The sequence below is a fragment of the Cuculus canorus genome, chromosome 19 (assembly GCF_017976375.1).
Source record: "Cuculus canorus isolate bCucCan1 chromosome 19, bCucCan1.pri, whole genome shotgun sequence".
Lineage (NCBI taxonomy): Eukaryota > Metazoa > Chordata > Aves > Cuculiformes > Cuculidae > Cuculus > Cuculus canorus.
The window spans coordinates 4,542,863-4,568,360 of NC_071419.1; the positions used below are offsets into that span (position 1 = coordinate 4,542,863).

Below are 25,498 nucleotides of genomic sequence, written 5' to 3' on the forward strand. Positions count from 1 at the left end.
CGGGTTACGCGCCCACGTGTAATGGAAACACTGACACCGCTCCTTACCAGCGTGGCTAAATAGCAGTGAGTAATTAAGCATTGATATGTATATAATGTTCACTGCCGAGATGAAAAAAAAAAATTGACCTGCAATGATGCTGGCCGCTCAGGAAGGGATTCATCAGCCCATCCTTTCTGTGCTGTGAGAGATGGCAGAAGCTTCTCGGGGGCAGAATGCTGCTCGCTGCTGCAGAAGGGCTTGCTGAAGCTGGGTGAGACCCTTAGGGAGCAGCTTGCTTTACGCTGTCTGATCCCTGACCCTCTTGCACACGCTCAGGGCACCCTTTCTAGCTTTTTTCCTTCAAATTAGGAGAGCAGAAAATCCTTAAAGTTTCATTTCTGACCAAAATGAGGCTAATTCTGTCGTGATATCTGTCTGTCTGTGTGCTCTCCCCCCGTTTGACTGCTGAACCTGCTGGCCTGCTTGATGCAAATTTGGCTGAGGGCTCGCAGATAATTAACTATGCAAAGATGATGAAACGAGATGGTTGAAAAGGAGGAAAAGGATCTTGTAAATACCCCAAAATATCTGTAGCATGAGTTCATGTATTATTAGACACCAGAAAATCCACGTGGGAGATGCTTCTTACAAACACTGTAACCACAAAAACATTTTCATTCTCAGTTCTTACATTTTTAGTCTTGAGACAAAAAAAACATAGGAAACAACACGAGTTTTAGTGCTCAGGGGATGACCTTGTGATTTTAATGAAAACTGAAATTCTTCAGCACTCAATGTGATCCCTGGAGCCAAGATTTGAAGGAAAAACACAGCATAAATCATAGACCCGAAGGTAAAAAGTCAGGGAGGGTCAGCAGTGCCGTGGCCGGACTCCGCGCCACAGTGTGACTCAGCTCACCAAGTTTGTTGGTATTTGTGCCACTGTAACCTGAGAGATAAATCTGGCCCTTGGCCACCAGCCTACAGTGTTGTTTGGAAGAACACTGCTCCTCAACGCCAAAACCCTCCAACAAAAAGAGATTCGCTGGCCATTGAGAGAGCCACTGGAGTAACTTCCCCCACTGAAACAATGCAGAGCGGAAACCCTTTAAAGTGGTGATTAACGAGGGGAAAATATTATTTTTTTTTTAAAACATCCTGTGTCTGAAGGTCTAACAATACCTGGGAATACTTAAAGACTTTTTACAATTCTTAATTGACTTTTCAGCTACAGGACTGTGTGTTTCATCTCTGCAGTACCTGGCCCAGGGGCTGGGCGATGGAACTTTCCCTTTCCAGCTCTTGCCAGCCTCTTTTCCTGACTCTCACGTGGCCAACGCCACTGTGTGCTCAGGCTGTTACAGCAGAATACTTTAAAGTCCACTCACCCAGCTCAGACCGAGGTGAATTTAGCCCAAATGACTTGGCAGTGGCCGCATGGGATCCACAAGCATGGGGGCGCACTGGCTGCTGGTCCAGCTGCTGGACATCTCTCCCACCTCACGCCTCCTGCAGCTCCTCTCCCTTGCCCCTGTGGCTCCTCTGAGCCCTCCGGGTCCTCTCTTGGCTGCTCACTTTCAATCACATCAGCTCTTTGCTCTGCCAGAACATGGCTCCAAGGTTTCACTCCTCACTTCAAATCAAGTCAGCTTTCCTGCAGCTTTCACGCAGCTTTCCGAAACGTCTGGGTTTTGATGTATGCTTTCCCTGATGTTTGCGCAGCCAAAGGAGATACAGGACCATTGTTGGAACATCCTTTTCCATATCACCCGTTAAGGGCCTTTGTTCCTGTTTAACTGGATTTCTTATTTTAAATAACCTCGGTTATTTACTTGTGGTATTAACCTTCTGTGTGTGGTATGCCTTCCTGTTGTTCCACTTATTTCCAGGATCTGGCTTTTAAATCTATTCCACCTTATTCCTGGCCTAACTCTCTCGCTAACCTAGGTTACATGGAAATCGCTTTTATTTTGCTACCTCTGGCTCTTCAGATCAGCTCGGCACTGCAACCTGTTTAGCTCCTATGTTTAAGGTGATCTTGGGTCATAATTTAATCTTGTGCAACGTTATCAACTCTTAGGTGTTGCTTCCCTATGCTTGTGCTATGGCATCGCTTTTCTCTTCTTAGCAGCTTCATGGCACCATTCCCTACCCTACGTGTGTTCAGACACGTCATTCCAGTGGTAGGGGAACGCGTGGTGCTGATCAGGTTGAGGGAGCTGACTCTGAACGTGCTGGCTTAGCATTTCCATCAGTCGTGGTAGTCACGCAGATGCAAACCTGCATCCCTGTCCCCAGAGAGAACAAGCAGTGTGGAGTCAGAGCGCGGCCTCAGCTATAAAATGCAAGTGCAGGTGCCCAGCAATGCCCCGTACGTGCTGGTAGGAGCCATCACCCAGGCAGCGGGCTGGGGGTGAGCCCCTCTCCATCTTCTCTAGCCCTGGAGCATGGCCAGTGGGATGACAGCCAGAAAAAAAGCTGCCATCCCACTCCCTTTGCTGGAGAGTGGGACCCAAAGGCTGGTCTGATTCCCCGCCTTTCTGCCCGGGATGGGGGTATACACACTGCTTCGTGGCTGCAGCATCGGTCAGGGAAGGTGTGAGTGAGAGCAGGGGTAGAGAACGTGCTGGGATAGGGGCTGGTGCTCTGCCGAGCAAAGTTTCTTCCCCATCTGCTGGGATTTCTCTATTGATTGGTTGCCAGAACCTCTTGTTTCTGAGAGTCTCCTTTTACACAATTTAGCTGAACGAGTCGTTTTGGCTAGTTGTCATTGGTGGAAAAATGTACCGCCTGTCCTTGACTGTAGTTTTGAAAGGTGAGCAGAGCCAGAAATTCTTTTTGTTTCTTTTTCCACCCAGGCTCCTGTGCCTGGCCATGGAGAGCACTTGCTGCTCTCCGGGTGGAGGGGGGATTTGGGGGAAAGGATGGAGCCACTGAGCCCTATGCAAAGAAAGACGTGAGCATCCTAAAGCTGCAGCAGTGGGTGATGCTGCTCCTTGTTGAATATATTGCTGCAGTACTTATTTTGCATATTCCAAAGAGCACTGTTTTGAGCTGAGCTGTTGCTCCCAGTCTGGCCCCAGCAGCATGACACGAAGGTGCTGGAGGGAGGAACAGCCACGTGCACACAAAGTCTGGCACACAACCTCCCTCTCTGAAGGTTGTAGTGAGGGGAATAAGTTATGCCCAGTGAATTCCTTGAAAGGCTGAGTTTCTTTTGGGAAGCGATGCAGCTGGGAGGCGGATTAACTTTGCTTTGTGCATCTGCGGTTCCCTTGGCCGCTCCGTGGCAGGGCAAGGGCTGGCAGTGGTCGGGGTGCCCTCCGGGAAGCAAGGGGCTCAGGGTGTTGCACGGCAGAGGAACTTGTTGGGGGACCCTGCGATGCTCAGGGTACTTGGCCAGTGAAACTGCCATTAATGGACTTTCCCCAACATCAGAGATCAGATACACGTGAGATAATGAAATCTCACTACTTCATTTTATTTTTGTGGTAGATCTTAGAATGGTTTAGGTTGGAAGGGACTTAAAAATCATCCAGTTCCAACCCTCTGCCAGGGGCAGGGACACCTCCCAACGGATCAGGGTTGCTCAAAGCCCCATCCAGCGTGGTCTTGAACACCTCCAGGGATGCGGCAGCCAGGACATCTCTGGCCAAACTGTGCCAGTGCCTCACCACCCTCACACTAAAAGATTTCTTCCTAGTATCTCATCTCAATCTCCCTTCTTTCAGCTTCAAATCATTCCCCCGTGTCCTATCGGATACTGTACCCCCTGATCAAGAGCTTCTCCCCATCTTTCCTGTGGGCCCCCTTCAGTACCGGAGGGCTGCTGGATGAGAAGGGCTGTTTTGATTTCAGAGTTTTCCCTATCTTCAAGGGCTACACCCATCCCCACCTCTCCCTGCCAATTTTGTGACATCATAACCTTTCTCCTCTTTTCTACCAGTGCTTTTTCTCTTCCCAGCTGTTATGCAGAGGGCCCGTACAAGCTAGGATGGAAATTACAATAACTCTGAGCACCTGGGAGGCTTGAACTCATCGTACGCTGATTGCTAAGCAACACAGAAAAAAATGATTTTCCTGTTTTTCTTTTGGTTACGAGCACCTTAGGTGCTATTTGTTAAAAGAGCTGACTGAAACATTCTGGCAGAAAGGTGATAGGGAGATAAAAGCTGCCTTTAAAGACAAACGGCTCAAGAAATAATAGTCTTTACCAGAGGAGCTCTGGCGTGTCTGCAGCGTGTCAGGCTTCGGCAGCTTAATGCCTGCTGAACTCTGCACTCAGGGGAGCGCCGCGGACGGCTTTGGAGAAGCATGTGGAGAAGGAAAATGTTGTGTCCTGGAGCTGCAGCTGCAGCTCCCTCTCAGTGTGGGGATGGTCTGTAACAAAACTCACTGGGTATTTTATGATCCTCTCGAAACGACGACCTCTGCAAGCTTTTGTGCTCGTTTTACTGCATCCCCCTGCCACCAGTGCCCTCCAGAATGCTGTAAGGACTCTTTGTGCGTTTCACTTTTGGCTCTCTGGGCGTATTTTAAAGTCAGTCGTTATATTTCGCCTCTTTTTTTTTTTTTTTAAGCATTGTTTTTTCACTTTACATGGCTACGTAGTACTGTGCTGGGAAGGAATCAAGGTGCCTGTCCCCAGAAATACCCGCACACGGCGTGCTGTGGTCAGTTCCTTCTTAGAAAGCGGCTTGTTTCCCCCCACCCCCCAGCCTCCCATGTTGGCCTTGTTCTGCTGAGCTTTTAGAGGTCAGCAAGCTTGAAAAACAAAGGTTTGTGTTGTCACTCGCTGCCCTAATGGAAAATGGTCTACTACAGCCAAGGGATGGCACAAAAAGTAGGAGCAAGGAGAAATATTCCTAGAATCATAGAATGATTTGGATTGGAAGGGACCTTAAAGTCCATCAGGTTCCATGGGCAGGGACACCTCCCACTGGATCAAGGTGCTCAAAGCCTCATCCAGCCTGGAACACCTCCAGGGATGGGGCAGCCATGACTTCTGTGGGCAATATGTGCCAGTGCCTCACCGCCCTCTCAGGAAAACATTTCTTCCTAATATCTAAGGAATATCTTAATGTCCTAATATCTTCCTGCAAGCTCTTGAGTCTTCAAGGCTCGTGGCATAATTGCATTGCCATTGCTGAGCTCCAGGAGCTGCAGTCTCTGCAGGAGATGCTGTAGCCCAGCTGTGCACAGGGGCTGCAGGAAATGAAACACAGAATAGCTGGAATGGAGAGTTTTAGATCCTAATTGCTGGGGGATTTGGTGTGCTTTCTCTGCTAGGAACTGACAATAATTACGAGCTTGCCTTGCTGTGTTAGAAGTTTGGCGTGCTTCAGAGAGGCTGGAGGTGCGCTGGGTTCCTGAATGAACCTGGTGCCTAATCGGTGGCTGCCCGTGGGGGGCTGTGGGGAGGAGCGGGGGCTGTGGCTTGAGAGCAGGTGCCATCGGCAGAAGGGGCACAAAGTGAAGGAGAACCCCAGTCAGCCTTCCACCCTGCCAGCACAAAGAGTGTATAGTGCCCCGTTGGCTGGGAAAGGGTCCTGAGAAACACCCAAAACCTGGGGGCAGAGCAAGTGATCCAGCTGCCCTGGATCTGGAGAATTCCCTGAAATCCATGCTTGCTGTAAGCCGTGGCGAGTGGTGTGTGGCTCACCCCTTAAATCCGGTTAAATAGGGGCATTGATCGTGTTTGCAAGAGGGAATTGGGTGTGTGAGGAACTGAGGGCTGGCTGGGATCTGTCGGTCCCTGGATTTTGGCAGCACCTGCTCTAATGCAGCATCCATCTACAGATTGTACTGAATGAGGCAGTGACATCGTTTTCCCTTCTTGCACAAGCTTGGAGGTTTTTCCCCTTGTCCTGAAGTAGAAGAGATACTACTAGTTTATTACTATTATTATTATTTCTTATACAACAATCTTCCAGCTGAGCCTGGGCAGTGGAAAGGAAATTCTTTTAAATGAAAGTCTTAATGTCCAAAAAGTTTTGATTTAGGACTCAATGCACGCATAATGATTTTTAGTTAATAAATCTTTTCTATCAGTAGCACTTTTCTTCCAAAGTGCCTTACAAACAGCAACGAAAAGGGCTTCCCCAGACCCTACAATAGAAGGAAGTGTTATCGTCTCCATTTTCTAGCGAGCGGTCTGACACAGAGCACTGAAGGGATTTACTCGACACGCCTTGTGAGTTGGTGCCAGAGCTTGGGACAGAGGCCGGATAATGTTGCAACTCCCACATAAAACAGCCCGGTTCCCATCGGAGACTGCTGATTTGGGTCCTGGTTCACTTGCTTGTCTAACACTAAAGGCTGATGGTGTGTGATGCTCGAGAGGGGCTCAGCTGGAGGCAGCTGGGGCTGATTCTTGCCTTCTGCGGTGGAGGTTGAGATCAGCTTTTCTCAGTTCTTTGCTCTGGCATCTGTCCTACTGTAGCTTCACTGAGACCTAAAGAAAACATGAGTTTTGCCAGGCAGTGCCAGTGCGTGTACTCGGGGGTGGTGGCAGGAGCATTGGAGGTGTTTGCAGGCTACCCGTTGCCATGCAGGAGGCAGCAAACCTTTCTGAGCGATGCTTTGGGGTGGGCAGACTCGTTCTCTCAGCATATGGCCTGATGGAAAGGAAAAAAAAAAAAAAGCCCCAGCAATATAGAGCACAGGAACTGGGTCACCGCGAGTTTTGTCCTGTAGGAAATATGCTGGAAAGCCCTTCTCGGAAGTGGAGCAGTGAGATGAAAGCGAAAGAGGGCAGTCGCTGGGAGGGCTGGAGGATGGAGTTGAGGGGGATGCTCAAAGGCTACGTGTATGAGCTTGTACGTGCTGGGGAGAGATGACTTCTCAAGCCCAGTTATTGAGAAACAAACCAAGGTCTAAATCTGCATGTCCTGACCCAAGTGGATTGAACTAAACCGGGAGACTGGCTTAGAGTTTGTAAAAGCCCCTCTGTGTTACTTGCTGCATGTTATTTACCAAGCCTGCGGGCTGGTGACTGCGGCACAGGAGCACAGGTTTGTGTTCTGTAGATGCTCCGGTGCTGGCCATAGGGGTTATTCAGCCAAACACTGCTTGCAGAGTGGCAGAAAGAAATGGAATAAGGGATTTCCTGCAGCACCCACTCCCTGCGCCCGTCTCGGCTCCTGCAGCTGCCGAAGTCGATGGGACATTTTCAGCAGGCGTCAATGCGAAATGCTCAGTGTGTTGTAAAAAGCTTTTGCTGGTTCGCCGAGCATAAATTGATGACATTTTTTTTTTCATGAGTCACTCAATCTATCATTTTCTTAAACCCCCTGTTCCAGGAGTCATGTGCATATCAAATAATTGCATTTTTCGACATTTCTAGACATTCAAGAATGTAGGGGAGAAACCCGAGGTTGTGATCTTGCATCTTCACTTTCAGCTCTGTTCTTAGAAGTAAATAAGAAGCCCTGAAAAATTGTTTGAATCTCAGACTTTTCAAGATCCTGGCCCCTGATGCTGAGTGTTTGGGGTTAGCTACACTGAGCAAACTTCCTGAACTCGGGCTCCTGACCCCGCTTTGAGTGTTTTGCTTTTCAGACCCAGAAGGTTCCCAGGAGAGGAGAAAGGAAACTAGCTGGCTATTTTTAAACCCTTGCAATTGCCTTCCTGCCTTATATTATTTATTATCCATTATCAGCAGTGTTTCTCCCCTGAAACCATCTTTAGTGGTCAACCAAGGGACCAGTGAAAATTGCTCATCAAACAGAGCTGCATCTCTCTGTAGAGGTCAGACGAAGCTGGAGGGTTTGGAAGGGGTTTGCCAGCTGAAAATGAGTAGTGCTGTTATTTATTATGTGCACTTGAACAGTGCCAAGCATTTCCAGTGGTGGGCCACGATTACATTGCCCTAAGCGATAAACACTGAAGGAAAGCACAGTCTCCCTCCCAAAGACCCTACAGCCTGGAAAGACAACACTGATTTCTGCTAGAGCACCAGGTACAGCCTTGGATTCCTGTGTGCATGGAGGGAAACGATGCACGCAACTGATCTCATTTTATAGCACATCTTGCAGTATCGCACGGTTTGCGTGATGCACTGGTAGGTCTAAGGACATCATCATCACATCCTTTCTGCAGCAGAGAAAGCTCTGGTGACCTGATTGGCACCATGAGGTGACCTGGGCAGAGATTGGGGCTGCATCTCTGTGCTCGGGCAGTGTTAAAATCAGCTTCATCCCCAGCAGAGCATCCTGAAGGTGCAGGGCTGCCTTGGGCAGCGCAAGGCCCTGATGCATGGCTGGGTGCCTTTCTCCAGGGGCATCCCAGGAAGTCCCCTTGACCTTCTGCAGCTCCAGATAAGCAGGACAATAGCCCGCATTGTCCCTGCTCATCCTCCTGCCTGGCAAACTTTCAAATTTGAAGCATATCACACCCCTGGCAGCTTTGTCAATCCTTTCCTGCTTGGGCAGAGCTGCTGGTGCCCTGGGCAGAGCTGGATGTGCGAGCCTCAGCTCCATGTTCTCATTGGAAATAAAGCCACAGGGCTGAAAGGCTCGGGGAGGCTGATGTTATTTCAGCTGTGCAGGGAGTTGAGGCGTAAAAGTCTGCGTTTTGGTGTTGTCAGCATCAACTGCCCAAACCCTGTGATGCAGTTTATTGGCAGTATGAGGAGGGAAGGGACAGAGCCAGGGGAGGGTGAGAGCCTGCTGTGCTCAGCACAGGGAAACGATGAGCGACAGTTTTCCCTATTTCTCTTTGCCTCTGAAAACAAAATCATGTTGCAGAGTTTCAGCATCGTCTTGGAGGCTCAGGGTCTCTTGAAAGCGGGCTCTTCAGCCCTGTTGTCCCCCGAGCGCAGGAACCGGGGGGATTGGTTGGGGCATCGCTGCTGCCATGAGTTGGGCGGGGGGTAAGCAGGGTGGGAGCGGGGGGGGGGGGGGTCCCAGTGCACACCCCTCTCTCTCTGACTCCACAAACAAAATAACATTGGAGGGTTTCAGCATTGTCTTGGAGGCTCAGAGCCTTTTGAAAGCGGGATCTTCAGCTCTGCTGCCCCCATCTATCTTTCCCCAAATCCCCCTATAGGTGTCTGGGTCCCTGCATCCCCCTTTGCCCACACGTTGGGGGTCCTGGGACAGGGAAGGGGGTCAGACCCAGCTCCCGGCACTGACTCTCTGCGGGGCCTCAGTCACATCCCTTCATCTCCCCGGGGAATACTGCCTGTCCCTCTCCACAGCGGCTGTGACCGTGTTCACCCCTTAAAGCCCAGCTGTGGATAGGGAAGGGCTCTGAACACACACAGCGCTGCTGGCGAGGGGCTGAGCCCATGTGGTGAGATAAAACTTGTCTATTCAGGCAAAAACACGTGCTGTTAATAGAATCATAAAATGGTTTGGGTTGGAAGGGACCTTAAAGCGCATCCAGTTTCAACCCCCCCTGGACACCTTCCTCTGAATCAAGTTGCTAATCATGCACTTGAATTTAATAGGTTTTTTGGGGGGAAGAGATTAATACTTTTGGGGGAGTGGTGTTGTGACCACCAGCCATAGGTGTTTTGTGAACACCTGGTGTTACAGGGATCCTCTTCCAAAGCCGCTGTGCCCTGTGAAGCATCATAGAATAGTTAGGTTGGAAAAGACCTTTGAGATCATCGAGTCCAACTGTACCTGTCCACTAAATCATATCCCTAAGCTCCTGCTCTGGTTGACCCCCTGGCATTCCCTGTTCCCCATCCCTGTGCTTCCCCAAGACTCTCTGCCCCTACAGCTCCACATTCCCACTCCCACCTTGCCTTTTTGTAGACCTGGAGAGGAGGAATTTATAGAATCACAGAATGGTTTGGGTTGGAAGGGACCTTAAAACTCATCCAGTTCCACCCCCTGCCATGGGCAGGGACACCTCCCACTGGATCAGGGGCTCCAAGCCCCATCCAACCTTGAACACCTCCAGGAATGGGGCAGCCATGACTTCTCTGGGCAACCTGTACCTCCTCACCCTCGTCGTGCAGAATTTCCTCCTAATATCTAATATTGCCCAGAAGGCCAACCGTGTCCTGGGCTGCATCAAAAGCATCGTGGCCAGCAGGGTGAGGGATGGGGTTCTGTTCCTCTCTTGTGAGACCTCATCTGGAGTATTGTGTCCAGTTCTGGAATCCTCTGTATAAGAAGGATCTGGAGCTGTTGGAATGGGTCCAGAGGAGGCTACAAGGATGATCTGAGGGCTGGAGCACCTCCTGTATGAGGACACGCTGAGAGAGTTGGGGTTGTTCAGCCTGGAGAGGAGAAGGCACCAAGGAGACCTTATAGCGACCTTCCAGTACCTGAAGGGGCTCCAGGAAAGCTGGAGAGGGGCTGTTCATAAAGGCCTGTGGGGATACGATGAGGGGGAACGGGGATAAACTGGAGAGGGGCAGATTTAGGCTTGGCACAAGGAAGAATTTCTTCACCATGAAGGTGGGGAGGCCCTGGCCCAGGCTGCCCAGAGAAGCTGTGGCTGCCCCATCCCTGGAGGTGTTCCAGGCCAGGTTGGATGGGACTCTGAGCCCCTGATCCATGGGAGGAGGTGTCCCTGCCCACGGCAGGAGGGGTGGAACTGAATGATCTTTAAGTCCCCTTCCAACCTAAACTATTCTATCATTCTATGATCTAATCTAACTCTTTCCCCCCTTGCCATTTAGAGCCGTTTCCTCTCATCCTATCCCTCCCCGCCCCTGCAAACCCTCCCTCGATTGACACCGCATCCCTCCCCCCCTCCCTCCCTCCCTCCCTCCCGCGGGGCCGGGCTGAGCCGCTCCAGCCCCGGGGGCGGGCGGAGGCTGCGGGCGAGGAAGCGCTTCTCTGGCTTTTACAGCTTCGCCGGCTGCTCGGGGAGGCGGGGGGGGAGAGGAGGTGGCTCCTCTCCTTCTGAACCCCTACTTTGCCGTTTACCTTCCCCCCCATCCCTCCCCGCTGGCGGGGCGAGGCGCGGGGGATGCGGCGGCGCTGCCCATGGTGAGCCGCCGCCGCGCCCCCCCGCACCATGCCGCCCCCCAGCAGAGGATGTTCGAGGGCTGCCGCAGGGCCCGGGGGCTCTGGGGAGCCGTCAGGCTGGAGGTGGCCGGCGAGAGCAGCCCCGTGGTGCTGCACAGCTTCACCCAGCTCGACCCGGACCTGCCGCCGCTGGAGGTGAGCGGGGGATGGGGATGAAGGGGGGGGGCACTGCTGCGATGAGTTGGGGGGGGCTCAGCGGGGGGGCAGCGTGGCCCTCGCCGTGTCTGGAAACGGGATTGCGATGTAGGCTTTCGGGATTGCCTTGGACCGACCCCGCGTGGGGTCTTGAGGGGGGATTGGGAGCATCACTGCTGCGATGAGTTGGGGGTGGGAGCGCGTCTTGGGGGTTAATTTGAGGTATCGCCGTTTTGATGAGTTGGGGGGGGGGCTCAGCGGGGTGGGAGCGTGGCTCTCGCCGTCTCTGGAAACGGGATTGCGATGCAGGCTTTCGGGATTGCTTTGGACCCCGCGTGGGGTCTTGGGGGCGATTGGGAGCATCACTGCTGCGATGAGTTGGGGGAGCGCGTCTTGGGGGTGGTTCATGGTATCACCGTTTTGATGAGTTGGGGGGGGCTCAGCGGAGTGGGAGGGCGTCTTGGGGGTGATTTGAGGTATCACCGTTTTGATGAGTTGGGAGGGAGCTTCTCTCTGGAAACAGGATTCCGATGCAGCGTTTCAGCTTTGCCGTGGACCCTGATTGGGGTCCTGGGAGTGGTTGGGGCATCACTGCTGTGATGAGTTGTGGGGGCTCAGCGGGGTGGGAGCACGTCTTGGAGGTGTTTTAAGGTATCACCGTTTTGATGAGTTAGGAGGGAGCTTCTCTGTCTCTGGAAACAGGATTCCGATGCAGGGTTTCAGTATTGCCGTGGACCCTAATTGGGGTCCTGGGGGTGGTTCGATCATCACCGCTTTGATGAGTTGGGAGGGCTCAGAAGGAAAAGGGTGAGAGTACACCCCTCTCTGCCTCGGGAAACAGAATTCCAATGCAGCGTTTCAGTATGGTCTTGGATCCCGAGTAGGATCTTGGGGTGATTGGGGTATCACTGCTATGATGGGGGGGGGGGGCGCGGGACTCGGCGGGGTGAGATTACACCCCTCTGCCTCTGGAAACAGGATTCCAATGCAGGGTTTCGGTATTGCCTTGGATCCTAATTGGGGTCCTGGGGATGGTTGGGAGCATCACTGTTGCAAAGAGTTGTAGGGGCTCAGCAGGGTGGGAGCACGCTCCTTTCTGTCTCTGGAAACAGGGGTACAATGTGGGGTTTCAGCATTGTCTTGGATCCCAAGTAAGGTCTCGGGAGTGATTTGGGGAATTGCTGCTTTGATGACTTGGGGGGGAGCTCCTCTCTGCCTTTGGAAGCAGGATTCCGCTGCGGGGTGTCAGCATGGTCTTGGATCCCATGTGGGGTCCTGGGGGTGGTTGGGGCATCACTGCTGCGATGAGTTGACAGGGAGCTCAGCAGGGTGAGAGCGCGCCCCTCTCTGCCTCTGGAAAACGGATTCCAACGCAGGGTTTCAGCATTGTCTTGGATCCCTGGTGGGGTCTTAAGGGTGATTGGGGGCATCACCAATTTGATGAGTTGGGGGGAGTTCCTCTCTACCCCTGGAAACAGGATTCCGGTGTAGGGCTTCAGTATTGCCTTGGACTCTAGTTAGGATCTTAGGGGTGGTATGGGGCATCACTGCTGTGATGAGTTGTGGGGGGCTCAGAAGGAGCAGGATGAGAGTACACCCCTCTCTGTCTCTGGAAACAGAATTCCAGTGCGGGGTTTCAGCATCTTGGACCCTAATTAGGGTCTTGGGGGTGATCACTGCTGTAATGAGTTGGGGGGGGGCTCAGTGGGGTGAGAGTACACCCCTCTCTGCCTCTGGAAGCAGGATCTCAAGCAGGGTCAGGGTTTCAGGATTGTCTTGGAGGCTCAGGATCTCCTTAAAGTAGGGTTTGGGGGATGACTGGGGGCATCACTGCTGCCATGGGTTGGGGGAGTTCAGCATGGTGGGATCGTGAAGCGAGTCTGGGTGCACACTTCTTTCTGCCTCTGAAAACGGAGTTACGCTGCAGAGTTTCAGCATCGTCTTGGAGGCTCAGGACCTCCTGAAAGTGGGATCTTCAGCCCTGCTGACCCTCGGGCCCACTTCTCTTTCCTTGACTCCCCTGTAGGTGCCTGGGTCCCTGCTTCCCCCTTTGCCCACATGTTGGGCGCCCCTCTAATTTGGAGTTCTCGCTGGGCTAAAGCCAGCCTGGAGTTTGGTAAGGAGCAGGCTGTGGGCAGTTTGCTACATGTAGTTCTGTTTCATTTTATTTAATAAATGGGTGCCCCGCAAGGGGTTTTTTTGTGTGTATTTGTGTGCTATTGACTGGTGGGCAGGCTGCCAGGCACTCTGCTGGCAGAAACCAGAGAGACTGTCCCCCTCAAGACAACCGTGGAAGGGGGCAGATTGCTAAAACCCGGGGCTTTTAATATTTTATTTGAGACTCCGGCTGCTGGAGGCGAGAGTCTGCTCAGATCTGAGATGCTTGTAAAGGTTTCAAGCTTGTCCAAACCACAAAAGTCTCCGCTGGGAAGGTTACGGGCATTGGGAGGACTTTTCTGGAGGATGCAAAATATTTGTTCTTCTTTGGATTCGACCTCGGGCGGCTCAGAGTCGGACTGGTCCCCTGGAGGTCTCAGCCTGAGTGGGTTGTTGATGGCAGTGGTGTGTGGAGGCATCTGAAATAATCTGAGTCAGAGCTGTGCTTTTTTTTTTTTAGTAATGGATGATCATCTTTGGCGTGCCAGGAATGTCATTGATTCTGAGCAAACAGCCTGTTAGGAGAAGCTCAGCTGGAGGAAGGTTTTGGTGTTCACAGCAGCGTCCGAGCCCTGCGTGCTGGTGGTGCAGGAGTTAATATCAGCAAGGGTCAGCAAGTCTGGCTTTGCTGGGATTTAGAGCCAGCTGCAGATGTGCTTCTCTGCTCTGGATGCTTCCCGCTGGAGGAGGGTGGCGGAGGCGGGGGAATCACCACTTATCCCTTTTGAGTTACTGTGCAGATATCCGGGCAGGACAACCAGCGTTTCAGAGGGGGATGGCTCCTTGTCCCAGTGCTAAACCATCAACCCCGTAACCTGTGATGGAAAGTCTTGGTCAGCCAGGAATGGGAGGGGATTATCTCGCTCTCAGGCCGTATGGCTTCACCTCTGACATGGCGGCAGAAGCTCATCGTTTCTAAGTCCACGAAAGCTCCATCCATCTTATTTTCTCTCCTTTTCCCTCCCTGCCTCTCTCTCTCCTGGGGGTGGGCGTACTGACATCGTTTGGAGTACATCATCTGGTTCTTGTTATGCCTGGCAGGAAGTCCAGCCTCTCCATCCCGCCACGCTCCGGGAGGCCGAGGGGCCGCGCTTTCGGCAGGGAGAGCAAGAGGAGTGGGAAGGAAAAGAGGGGGTGATGCAGCGTGCTGCTCTTCTCACCCTAGGGGAAGGGTGCTGCTCTTCTCACCCTGGTGTGTGCAAACCCCCATGCACCCCAACCGGAGAAGGCTCCGGAGAGGGTTCGGCAAGATTTAGGGCAATGGGAGCTGCGAAAGAAAGGTCACCAGGGCTGAGGGCGGCTTTGCATGGCCCTCGCTGGCACTGGGCAAGGCCCTGCTCTCCTGAACACAGCAGAAGAAGATGACTGCCCGATAGAGCTCCTCTGGAGTCATCTCTGCCCAGATTTCTACTCTAGGTTGTACGAGGGTGTGTGTTGCATGAAAGTCGGAGCACAGTCCCAGCATCTGATTGTGTGGGCTTTCCTCCCTACCCTGAACAACTCGCAGACATTCCTCCCTTCTCTGTATCCCCCGTTAGCAAGTGATGGCAACAAAAAGTGCATCCCAGAGTGATATATGGGTACCCACTGCCTCCTGAGGAGCTTTGAGATGTTTAGAGAAGCACTAACCTCTAGGATGTTCACAGAATCGTAGAATCGTTTGGTTGGAAAAGACCTTTGAGATTGTTGAGTCCAGCCATGTTCCCATGTGAGGGCTTCCACGTTGCACAGTAACGGCTGGGGAAAGGAGGAAAATGAGTTTGTGTTGTGATAACTGTCCTGGCAGCAGCCTGGAATGATTATAATCCTCTGGTAGAGTTACTTTGCATGATGCATGCTGGGAGGAGAAGGCAGATTATTTGAATAAGAACCCCCCTCGAGACCTTGGGTGTTTTGCTAACCCGCGTTGATCGCCCTGTAGCGCTGCCACGGGTCCTCGGATCCCCAGTGGGAGCCCAGGGCTGCTGCCTCCACCAAAGGGAGCTGTGCTTCCCGGGCTCGGCGTGTTCCCTACGCTGGGACAGAGCTGGTTTCGGTGGAGATGTGCCAGCATATGGGGTGGATAGTCTGGTCCTAAGGGGAATAGAGGATCCCTGGAAAGCTGCCGGGCAGGTTGGAGGGAACGTGGATCTTGTTTTCCGCTCCTCAGCCGAGCCCCTGCAGATGTCAGCAGGGCAGACCTTTGCCTGTATCCCGCAGCAACGGTATTGATCTCCAAGGCATCGCTTTGAGGTCCTACTCGAGGGCTCATGGCCACGTGTTACCAAGTATTCTTGCCATGATTTTAACCCCAGGGAGTGGAAAATTTAAACCGACTGTCTCAAGCGTGAGATTGACGGAGCAGCTTTGCAGACCTTTTGCTTTGACTTTTCCAGTTCTAGTCCATCCCAAATCAGCAGCGAGCATTGATCCTTCCTGTCCAGTGGCAGCTGCAAAGTGAATTTGGTGGCCCCCCCTCTTGGCCCTTGCTGGATAAGCGTGTCATGAGCACCACTGCAGATGACACAAACTGAAACTTTCACGAGGCTGATGTTGCTAAACCTCTAGACAAGTGGCTGGGCTGAGGCATATAAAAACCCCTTGTGTTCTCTCTATTCTAGCTCTGTTTGTTTTCTGAACAATTAGATTTTCAGTAGCTAAACGCATCCTCGAAAACTTGAATTGCTCAGCTCAGATGCCTTGGAGGTCAGTGCTTGCTCTTTACAGCTGAGAAGGAGATGAGGGAGGGGCAAAGATATCTTTTTAAAGCCATTTTCTTCCTATAGTGCCTTTGGAAGAAGATCCTTTTCTCCCAGCCTGTTCTCCACCCCCAGGCACAACCTGATATGCCCCTTGCAATTTGCCAGATGAACATCATCTGTTGGTATTTCTTGCATGGGGACCTACCTTCTGGCTCTCTTCCAGGAAGGTTTGGAGCCGCCGCGAGCAGGCTGAGATGCTGATCGTTGGAGGCTGCTGCAAGGGTGGGAATAACAGAAGCGGGAGGGATTTTTGTATCATTATTTGATATGGTTAGGGAGAAGCTGGAAAGAGATTCCTAAATGTGTTTCTAGGAAGATCATGTTACTCGGAGGCTGCCATGCCGTCTTTCCATAGGGGTGGGAATCCCTCTGATACTGGGATCTCAGTGAGGTTTTAGTGGATTTAGTGCCAGACTGGCAGTCCTGGAAACTCGAATTTTTGTTTATCTGCAGGCTGGGTGGGGGAAGCCTTCCCCCAAGGCCACTCCTGCGCCTCGGCTTTGCTGCTTGGGGCTCCCCGCAACGTGGGAGACAGGAGGTCTTGTGCTGCAGCTCAGGGCATGCGAGGGCCCCCCACATCACACTATTGCTCTGCTGCCGCCCTCTATTTTGTAGCAGGATGGGATTACTAGGCAGGACTGATTAAATGCAGTCTTTGAGGATTTCCGTGCTTTCCTTTGCCTGGATTTAGGGTGCGATGAGCAAAAAATGCACCAGGTTGGCTGTGCCTGCTGGGTGTCACCACCCCACTTGCAGGGCCAGGGGTTTAGGGGTCGCCTTTAGGGGCCACCTGAGTTGGTCTGGCCGTAGGAAGGGCTTCACCACTGGCAGCTCCTCTGTCACCATTTCTAGGTTGCTAATTGCCCGCCGAGCTGTCCCCCGAGGGATGTGTAATTGAAGGGAGCAGAGAGCTTATTTAGGTCACCCTACACCACATTTAAAGGCTGGGCATCCCCTGCTTGTACTTTCTCTAACACCGTTATCTCTAGAGCTGCCTAGTGACCGGCTTTCAGGTGGTTGTGTTCCTTTTATTTAAATGCATACTTGCAGCAGGGTTGTTTCATTTCTCAAATATTTCTTCATCTCCTACGGACCCAGCAAGAGCAGGGGGAAAAAATGCCGTTGCTAAGGAGCGGGATTTGGATACAAAGCTGGCTGAGCTGCTGGCGGGGGGCCCGGGGGCTCCAGCGCAGCTCGTGGCGGGGCAGAGTTTGTGCATTGCTTTGGTGGGATGGCATTTGTGAGGTCTGGATGAGGGAGGTCAGGATTTGAACATCACTTGAGCCTCGGGGAGAAAGAGTCAAGTTGTAGGACTCATACCCTCCGTAGATGAATTTGTTCATCCCATGGTGTTATTGTGCATGGCACGGGGTTAGACCCAAAGGCAGCATCCGTGGACTGTCCAAAATGTTTGTCGCTTGCTGCAGGGGTCTGTGGGACCTTCATTCTGCAGCGAGAGGTATCTGTGGGCTGAAAGGTGAGGCCGGTGTGAGAGCTCTTAGGAGGAGAAACTCAGTGCCCAGGAAGACCCGTTAAGCATCACGCTGAAACTACATCACAGCCTCTGGATGGAGCATGCCTGCCTGGGAAAACTGGCAGCAGGGGAAGATTTGAGCTGTTTGGCTGCCTCAGGAGTGGGTTTGTCTCATTCCCGTCCTTACATGGGGACCCACTCACACATCACAGCAGCCGCAGCCCTCCTGGCTCTCAGGGGTGCAATAAAGATGTATTTGGACTTTGCTCTTGAGTTCTTAGGAAAAGGGAGTGCTGAGCTCTGGCATGGAGCAATCCCAGCCGCTCCCAGGCACGCTGCCTCGCAGGTTGTCTGTCTGAATGGAGACACGAGTAGGTTGGAGCCGAGGCAGAGGTGCGAGGGTGCTGCACAGCGAGCCTGCTTGGAGCATACTCGGTGAGCTAGCACAGGAGCAGCTTTGCTCACGTGTAATCTGGTGTTTGCAGAATGGCTTTTGTGTTCTCTTAACAACAAGAACAGCTCTCCCAGAGGCGACAGGAAAGTCCTTTCCGAAATCTCCACACGGGCTGGGCCGTCACATGGGCTGCAGCGAGCAAACATCGATCTCCTTCAGTGCAAGGAAGTGGCAGTTCCACAGCACCTAAACCCCCTGCCTCTCTCCATGTGATTTTGTTTGGTTTGTTTTTATGATGTCATGCCAATACACTCCTAAGTCTTTGGTTCTGTTCCTGCGGCTGCGCCAGTGCAGAGCTTTCACGTTAAATAACCGCCACGGGTAACATACCTGGGGGTCAGGAGTTACGTGACAGCTGAACATCGGTGCAGATTAAGCACACGCAGAGGCACGTGCATGCCCTGTTTTGCTTGCATAGCTTGACAGCACTGAGCTTGTTGTCATTACACGGTTGGTATTTTAATGAGCCTTGCTGTCAGAAATCCACTGGGATGGGGAAGAGCATCTTCCTGCTCCGCACACGGGTGTTGGGTGCCTGTGCAGCAGGGACACAGCAGCCTGGTGAACCCTGGGGTTGGCAGAGGCAGGACAGAGACAGCTCCCACTGCCAGGCACCAGCCAAGTCCTCAGAGCTGACAGAAGAGGAAAAAAAGTTGGTTTGACTTGCAAACAGAGCAGATTGGAGAGGAAACTCATCGGAGGCAACTTCATCTGGAATGCTGAGGCATTATTTTTAGAGCGGCTTTTCTTTCTGCTAACCGCGCTTTAACAAACAGCAGCTGAGCTGAGGGCTTGTGTGGAAACCTGCTTTTCAAAGGGCTTGCTACCCGTCTTACCAGGACTTCTTTTCATGTCATGGAGCAAAACCACGCAACCTTCCCCTGCTCTTTGCAGTGGTCAGGTCTCCATGGAGACGTGCAAGCTGAGAGCCTGCCTCAGGCTCCCTGCTCCAGCCGGCGTTTTCGTTTGCAAAATGATGTGTTTGGTTTGGGTTAGCTTCTTAGAGTCGGAATTAACTTCAGGAAACCATCATTTAGCTGAGCTGGGCAAAGCGATGTGTGTTGCCTAAAACTGGCAGGGCCACAACTCAGCTGGGGGAAGTGAACAAGGATGCTGAAGCGCACGCTTTGGTGTGCTTGAGGGGTTCGGGACCTCACCTTCCACTTTAGGCCAAAACCCCAGGGATTTTGTTCAATGACACTTGCCTAAAAGGCTCACCTGGTATTCTGCTGCCGGCAACATCTGTCTGTGCATCTTCACTGTGAGGCTGGTGAGCTGTGAGCATTGAAGGACATGGGGAACGCTGATTAGGGCTGGTGGTATCGCCCCCATTCCATCCATCCTGCAATCCCAAGCATCACTGCAGACTTTTCACGCCAAGGCTGATGTTCAGTTTCATTTATCATCTTAAAGCAGCCCAGCATTTCTTTAAATATTGCTGTTTGTTTGCTTTTGATTCTTTTTTTTTTAAGGGATATTTGGTCCCAGCTGCATTTCTGCTGTTGGGACCCCTTGGCTGGATCCCCGCTATGAGTAATGCGGTGACAGTGCCCGTCGCTGGTGACTGTCATTGTGACTGCTGGGTTTCTAGACAGTGCGGTTTACTAGATTCAGTCCCGGTTGCAACAGTGAGAACTGGCATTAGGACAGGCCCAGCTGGTCCCTCCCTCGGTGTGTGCTGGGGGTGACTCAGAGCGTAGCTATGGCTCACACCAGTGTCATAACAAACACTTATTCCTTGAGGTGCTTCTTGTGGGGGGAAGGGTATCCCGCAAACTCCATCTCTCTGCGTTCTCAGTCAGCGCGTTCTTCAGCAAAACTCAGCTCTGGAAAGGTGGAGCTGTTTGCGACTTTACTTGGCTTAGTCCTTAGTCAAATGAAAAGATCCAGGGAAGGAAGGTGGGCACCTCTGCTCCCTTCACACTGGTGCTGCCCCATGGTTGTTGCGCACATCAGCTTTTTTGCTCTCCCAGTATTTGTTCCACATTTTAAATGGGAGGGTGAGCTGCAGGGATGCTCACCTGCAGCTGGTAATCCCAGCGGATGAGGCACGGTGGCAGGAATAGACGAGTCAGAGTGGGAGCATGCCTGTACTGGCTCACCAAAGTGCTGTGGCCAGGAGGAGCAAGCTTACTGCTGTGGTGTTTTACCTGCCGTGAAAGAGCTCTAGTAACATGAGGGAATGCTTGCCTGCAAATGCCTGTGGTGACCCAGTGCTGGCTTGAAATCCCAGTGCCCAGCATCCCTGAGCAGATGCAGGTGTGCTGCCGCAGATGCTGGTACACCTTTGTCATCAGCCATTGCTGGAAAAGGGCTGTGTCTTAAGGGTCAGGAGAAAACATAATCTGAAAGTCTGGGCTGAATCAGGGTAGGTGAGAATGGAGCAACCCCGCGTGAAGCTGCCTGCTCTCCCCCAGGTTTGGTTAACGCTTGATGGAAGGTTGGGTGCCTGCGTGTCCTGCTCCGGGTGATCCTCAGACATGGTCCACAGCAAGACCTGCACTTACAAGTGTGGGGCTGACAATCTGGGGAGTGAATTCGTCCCATCTCCCTGCCTGCCCATGCCCTGCCTGGGTACCCATGTTTCTTGTACCGCAGCCGCTCTCCACCCTCTGGATCTGGCACACAGAGCGCCCAGGGCAGGGCTCAGGTCCAAACCTCACTGCTTTGAGCTCTCGGCGTGTTCAGACAGTTGACAGCAGCTCTATTATTTTTATTTTTTTTTAATGCTGTTTTTTTTCAGTTGTTTTCTCCCCAAAGGTGCCAATTAAACTTAAGCTCTCAGTTGCTTCAGCTGTGGAAATCAGACTTAGTTGACTGAGCATCCTGATCACAGGCCCCCCAGGTGTCAGCTTGTTGACTCCTGCCTCTGTCTCTGCTTATGTACCACCTACTGCCTTGTTGACACCTATTTAAGTAATGCTCTGAAGGTGAGATTTTCTTGATTGCACAGCAAAAGCATTTGTTCTTTCCTTTTCCAGCTTCCCACAGGCACTCCAGAGAGGGGAACGAGTAAGGGGCGACTATCCAAGAGGAAAATCTCTCCTGGATCAGCAGCCCTTCCCTAGAGCCAAGGGACCCGCAGCTGGGATGCAGTGGGACACGCTGGGGCTGTGGGTGTCAGGAGAAGGCTGGGACAAGAGGGGCTCAGCCTGGACCTCTGTGCAGGGCAGACTGGGAAGCACAGCGGCAGCAAATGGAGGCGTCCTACGTCATCCTGGCCGGGGTGGGAGTCGGGCGCGAGGGGCACAGCCGGAGAACAAAGGCTTGCATTTATTCCTCCCGTCCTTTCACCGGCAGCCCCTCACTGCCTCCCTACACTGGATTGTTCTTGCATTTTCTCTGCTTCAGCTGTTTACTGGGTCACCCTGATGCAGACATGCACACAAAGAGAGAGCCATCCAGCAAAGCCGTTCCTGTGCCACTGGCATGGTGAACCCTACTCCGGCCCCGAGAAGCACAGTGGTGGCATTGAACCGGACTGGGAGAGCACCCGAGCCTGCCCTGCTCCGGGGTCAGAGTGGGCTGGGGGCAACCGGAGCCCCCTCGGGCATCCTCTCTGTGCAGGCTGGGGCGATGGGATTTTGGGGAGGGGAGCTCGAGAAGTCTTGGCTTACCAGCTTTGCCCATGCTCCAGTTGCACCAGCTGTAATGGAGAGAACGTAAGTTGATGTAAGGCAATGTAAACACATGGGTGGGCACATTTCTTTCACGAGAGCTAATTTTGGTTCGGTTTATCTCAGCTAAGGATGTCTCTGAGCTAAATCAAAATTAACCTTGTTCAAATTGAAACAAAGGGTGATGGTGCAGTTACCGTAAGCCATGCTGCAGTCACTCAGGGCCATGGCTTTTGGACACCTTCCAATTTGTCCACCCCACTCCATCCACATTCAAAATTACAGAAAGATAGGACCGCGCTTTCTTTTCCCTCTGTAAGCTACAGCAGGTGAATTACTGTGTATTTACAGCGTATCCAGGTTGCTCGGTGCATGGCGAAACTCCCTGGGAGTATTGGCATGGGGCTGGTGGGATGGCAGCACGGCACGAGGGGCTGAAAGCCACCTTCTTGGTCTGGCTGATGCTTTACGCCTGGCAGTTGCTGGAGCTGTCACTGTTGTGTTGTCCTTTTTGCGTCCCTCTCATGCCTCGCTCGTGCCGCAGGTGTGCCCGGCTGTGCGCTCTGTACACGTGGGTCTTGTACATGCCCAGGCGAGGGGGAGGCATGAGGGAAGAAGCTGATTTTAGAGCAGCTGATAATTGTTAAAATTAATTTTTTTGGCTGTCTGGTCCGCACCTGGGCTTGGAGCTGAGAGCAGAATACTTCTTCGATGCTTTGTGTCTCTCAGAATGTGAAGGTTTGACATTCAGGTGGATGAACTCTGTAGCTTGCAGATGCTGATATGTGCAAAGGACGAGCATTGCCCTGGAGTTGCAACAGCAAACAAGTCTTTGTGTTCTCGTTAAGGTGTGTTAAGACATAACTGACATTTCAGGAGCGAGCATACCAATTGGTTTCAAGGTACATCAGCTCCGAACGCCAACCTAATCGCCATCCATTCCAAACACATACGGCAGTTCTTGCTGCCGCAGAAATAACACACTTGGTGCAAAGGGGCCCTGTTTCAGCCATGGAATCAATAGAGCAACATGAGATCAGGTAGGCTTGAACTCTTTGGGACACACACCCTATTTTAAGTTGTATTTGGATAAGGCATTATAGAGTCGTGTCACCTGTGGCTTACAAGTGCTCCTGTATACACACAAAAAATAATCAGTTTTGAACTTGTTTCTGTGATGTTTCTTGCAGATCTTTCTGTTCTATCTTGATGAGATACAGACCTTTGTTCTGAGATGAAATAACTTGCTATGAGCCGCTCGATCTTTATTTACCCTTATAGAGCAATATGTATTAATTTTTTATACACCAGTTTTCACCAGTCATGTCGCTCTGGTTTCACTTCCAGTAATTACCCTCCGGGCTGTCAGTGAGTTCGGAGCAGAGCAGTTGCTCTGTAAGCGCAGGCCAGCTGCGTCCCTCGTATGTAAGCCTGACTCTGTGTAGGCGTTGGCACTGAGCATGGATGCAGCCGAAACGCACGCCAAAGTGATCACGAACACAAGCTAAGGACTGTGGAGCAAGAGCTCGAACTGCTGTGTCGGCGGGATCTTTTTTCCGTTGACTTAGAGAGGAAGCAAAACCTGCTGCACACAGTTTTCTTCTAACCTTTAGCAGCCTGCGAAGGGAACCTTTTCCAGCACGTCCCCTAGTAGGAAACACAAGGGGAGTGCCACTTTGGTAGTGTTTTCACATAGGATGTGAAGGTCTTGGTGGTGGTACCGGTGGTCTTCTGTACTCTTGGGTGTCCGAAACGCAGGGTTTGGAGTTAAGTAGGCATTGTTGGCACTGCCAGTTGCAGATGGATTTTGCTTTTCCCCGGAGAATGCCCCTAGCAAGGCTGATCCTGCAGCACCTGCATCAATCCTGCGTCAGAGGCCTGATCCTGGGGAGATGGAGTAGACATGGAGTGTCCTTGCAGGTCTTTGACTCTTGATTTCCCAACCATAAAAAGAATGAAAAAGTCTTTACATGTGGGGAGGCTCTCAGTTTTCTTTAAAAGCAAAACAAAAGCAAATGGAGGAGGAATCCTGTCTATCTGCTCTGGCTCGTTTCTGGACCCGAACAGTGAGCTCCTAATCCTCACTCCAGCCACTGACTCACTGCGTGTGAGCCACAAGATGCCTTTGTAACCGATCCGTCGGCTGCTGCTTCTCTTCTTCCTAAGCCACAAGGGTGGAGAAGGCTGCCTTTGAATATTGCCTCTAACTCCTCTGGGCTGTGGATGCAGGATCAGACCTGCTATCAGTCTCTGGCAGACAGCAGGAGATCAACTTGCGTTGGCTGGAAAGAACCATTGTACCGCAGGGCCACCATGGTCATCACTGGGCTCGTGTTAGGGAGCCCTCGATGGGGCTGATAATCCAAAGCACGTGCTCTGGGTCACTGGGGTAGGTGGGCACCAGCACGGGGCCTCTCTCCTTTCCCCGAACACGGGGGTTTTTTGGCAGCTATCTCATCAGCTTTGGGTAGTGTCTGTAACTTTCCTGAGCGCGTTGAGGGGAGAGAAAGTGTCAATGAGTGTGAGGAGCAGTCCCAACCAGCAGAGCCGCGGGGGAACATCCACCATGGGGCTTTCTGCCTGGAAGTCCCCATGAGGAAGGGTGTTGTGCTGTGTGAGCTTATTTTGGATGCGTAGGACAGCGGGTACTTCTGCTTTTGTGGTCTTTATCTTTGGTTCACGGAACTGCAGTTTCCCTTTCACTAGAAGGGGGTGACTTTTTTTCCTATTTCCTTTTACATAACGACGTATGCTCCGGTTTACATAAGAGGCCCCAAATTCGCTGCTGTTCCTTGCATGGGTTCGCAATTTGCTCCTGGGAGTGAAACAAAACTTAACTTGGAGCTTGTGTCAACTGTGGAGGACGTGGGCCTTGGTGGAGCCAATTTCTTTCGTTTCTGGGAAGTCCCATTTCCCCTTCTAGTGGCAAGGGATTGTTCTGAGAAGGGATTGGGACCAAACCCCCACTTTCCGTTTCTGGATTTACCAGCTTTCATCAAGTCCTTTGAAACTTGTGCAAACGCAGAGCTTCAACTAGAAACTCCCGGTGATGTCTCCAAGGCTCAGCTCTGCCTTTTCTTGTCTCATTAGCCAATGAGACCGTTAATTCCCAACAGGCGTGGATTCCTGGCTTCCCAGGGGCAGGGTTAGCTGGTAGCAGCAGCCCTTTAAAATCACAACGCAAAGACCTTGAATACTGTTGTAGGTTCTGGGCCCCTCACTACAAGCAAGATACTGAAGGGCTGGAACGTGTCCGGAGGAGGGCAGCGAGGCTGATGAAGGGGCTGGAGCACAATTCTTATAAGGAAGGGCTGAGGGAACTGAGTTTGTTTAGTCTGGAGAAGGGGAGACCTCACTGTCCTCCTCAGCTCCCTCAAAGGAGGTTGTAGTGAAGTGGATGTTGGTCTCTTCAACCAAGTAACAAGGGATAGGATGAGAGATAATGACCTCAAGTTGCACCAGGTGAGGTTTAGATTGGGTATTAGGAAAAATTTGCTTTACCAAAAGAGCGGTGAAGGACTGGAATGTGCTGCCCAGGGCAGTGGTGGAGTCCTCATCCCTGGAAGGGGGCTCAAAAAATGTGTAGATGTGGCGCTTCAGACATGGTTTAGTAGGTACAGTGGAGTTGTGTTGGTGGTTGGATTTGATGATCTTAGACATCTTTTCCAACGTTAACAATTCTATGATACTCTCAGTGCTGTGTTATATCTGTGTGTAGAACAGGCATTTTGTGTAGCCCAGCTGAAAGGGAACAGAGTAACCTGAACATCTTGATCTTTAAACCAGCTGTTGTCCGGGGAGTATCAGTAAAATCACTTTAAGCAGTTTTGCCTCTTCCACGTGTGCTGAAATTAATACCTTTTTCCAATAACAGTTCATTACTTTGTGTCTTTGGAGGCCAGTGCGCTAACCCAGGGGCACATGGGACCGGAGCTCTTAAGACCTGG

At 51.9% G+C, this 25,498-nt stretch overlaps 1 protein-coding gene across 5 annotated transcripts in view; it reads left to right on the forward strand.

Annotated features, from left to right (window-relative positions):
- RALGDS (ral guanine nucleotide dissociation stimulator) overlaps positions 1-25,498 on the forward strand; it is a 65,482-nt gene that overhangs the window by 26,459 nt on the left and 13,525 nt on the right. For 2 of the 5 annotated variants that reach the window (XM_054084029.1, XM_054084032.1), the window contains exon 1: positions 10,751-11,108. The exons of 2 other annotated variants lie outside the window; for them this stretch is intronic. In XM_054084029.1, coding sequence (XP_053940004.1) covers positions 10,932-11,108 — 177 coding nt within the window. In that variant the 5' untranslated portion in view covers positions 10,751-10,931. Of the gene's footprint in view, positions 1-10,750; positions 11,109-24,968; positions 25,014-25,498 lie in introns of those variants that run through there. One more of the 5 variants, XM_054084033.1, reaches the window with a different exon arrangement.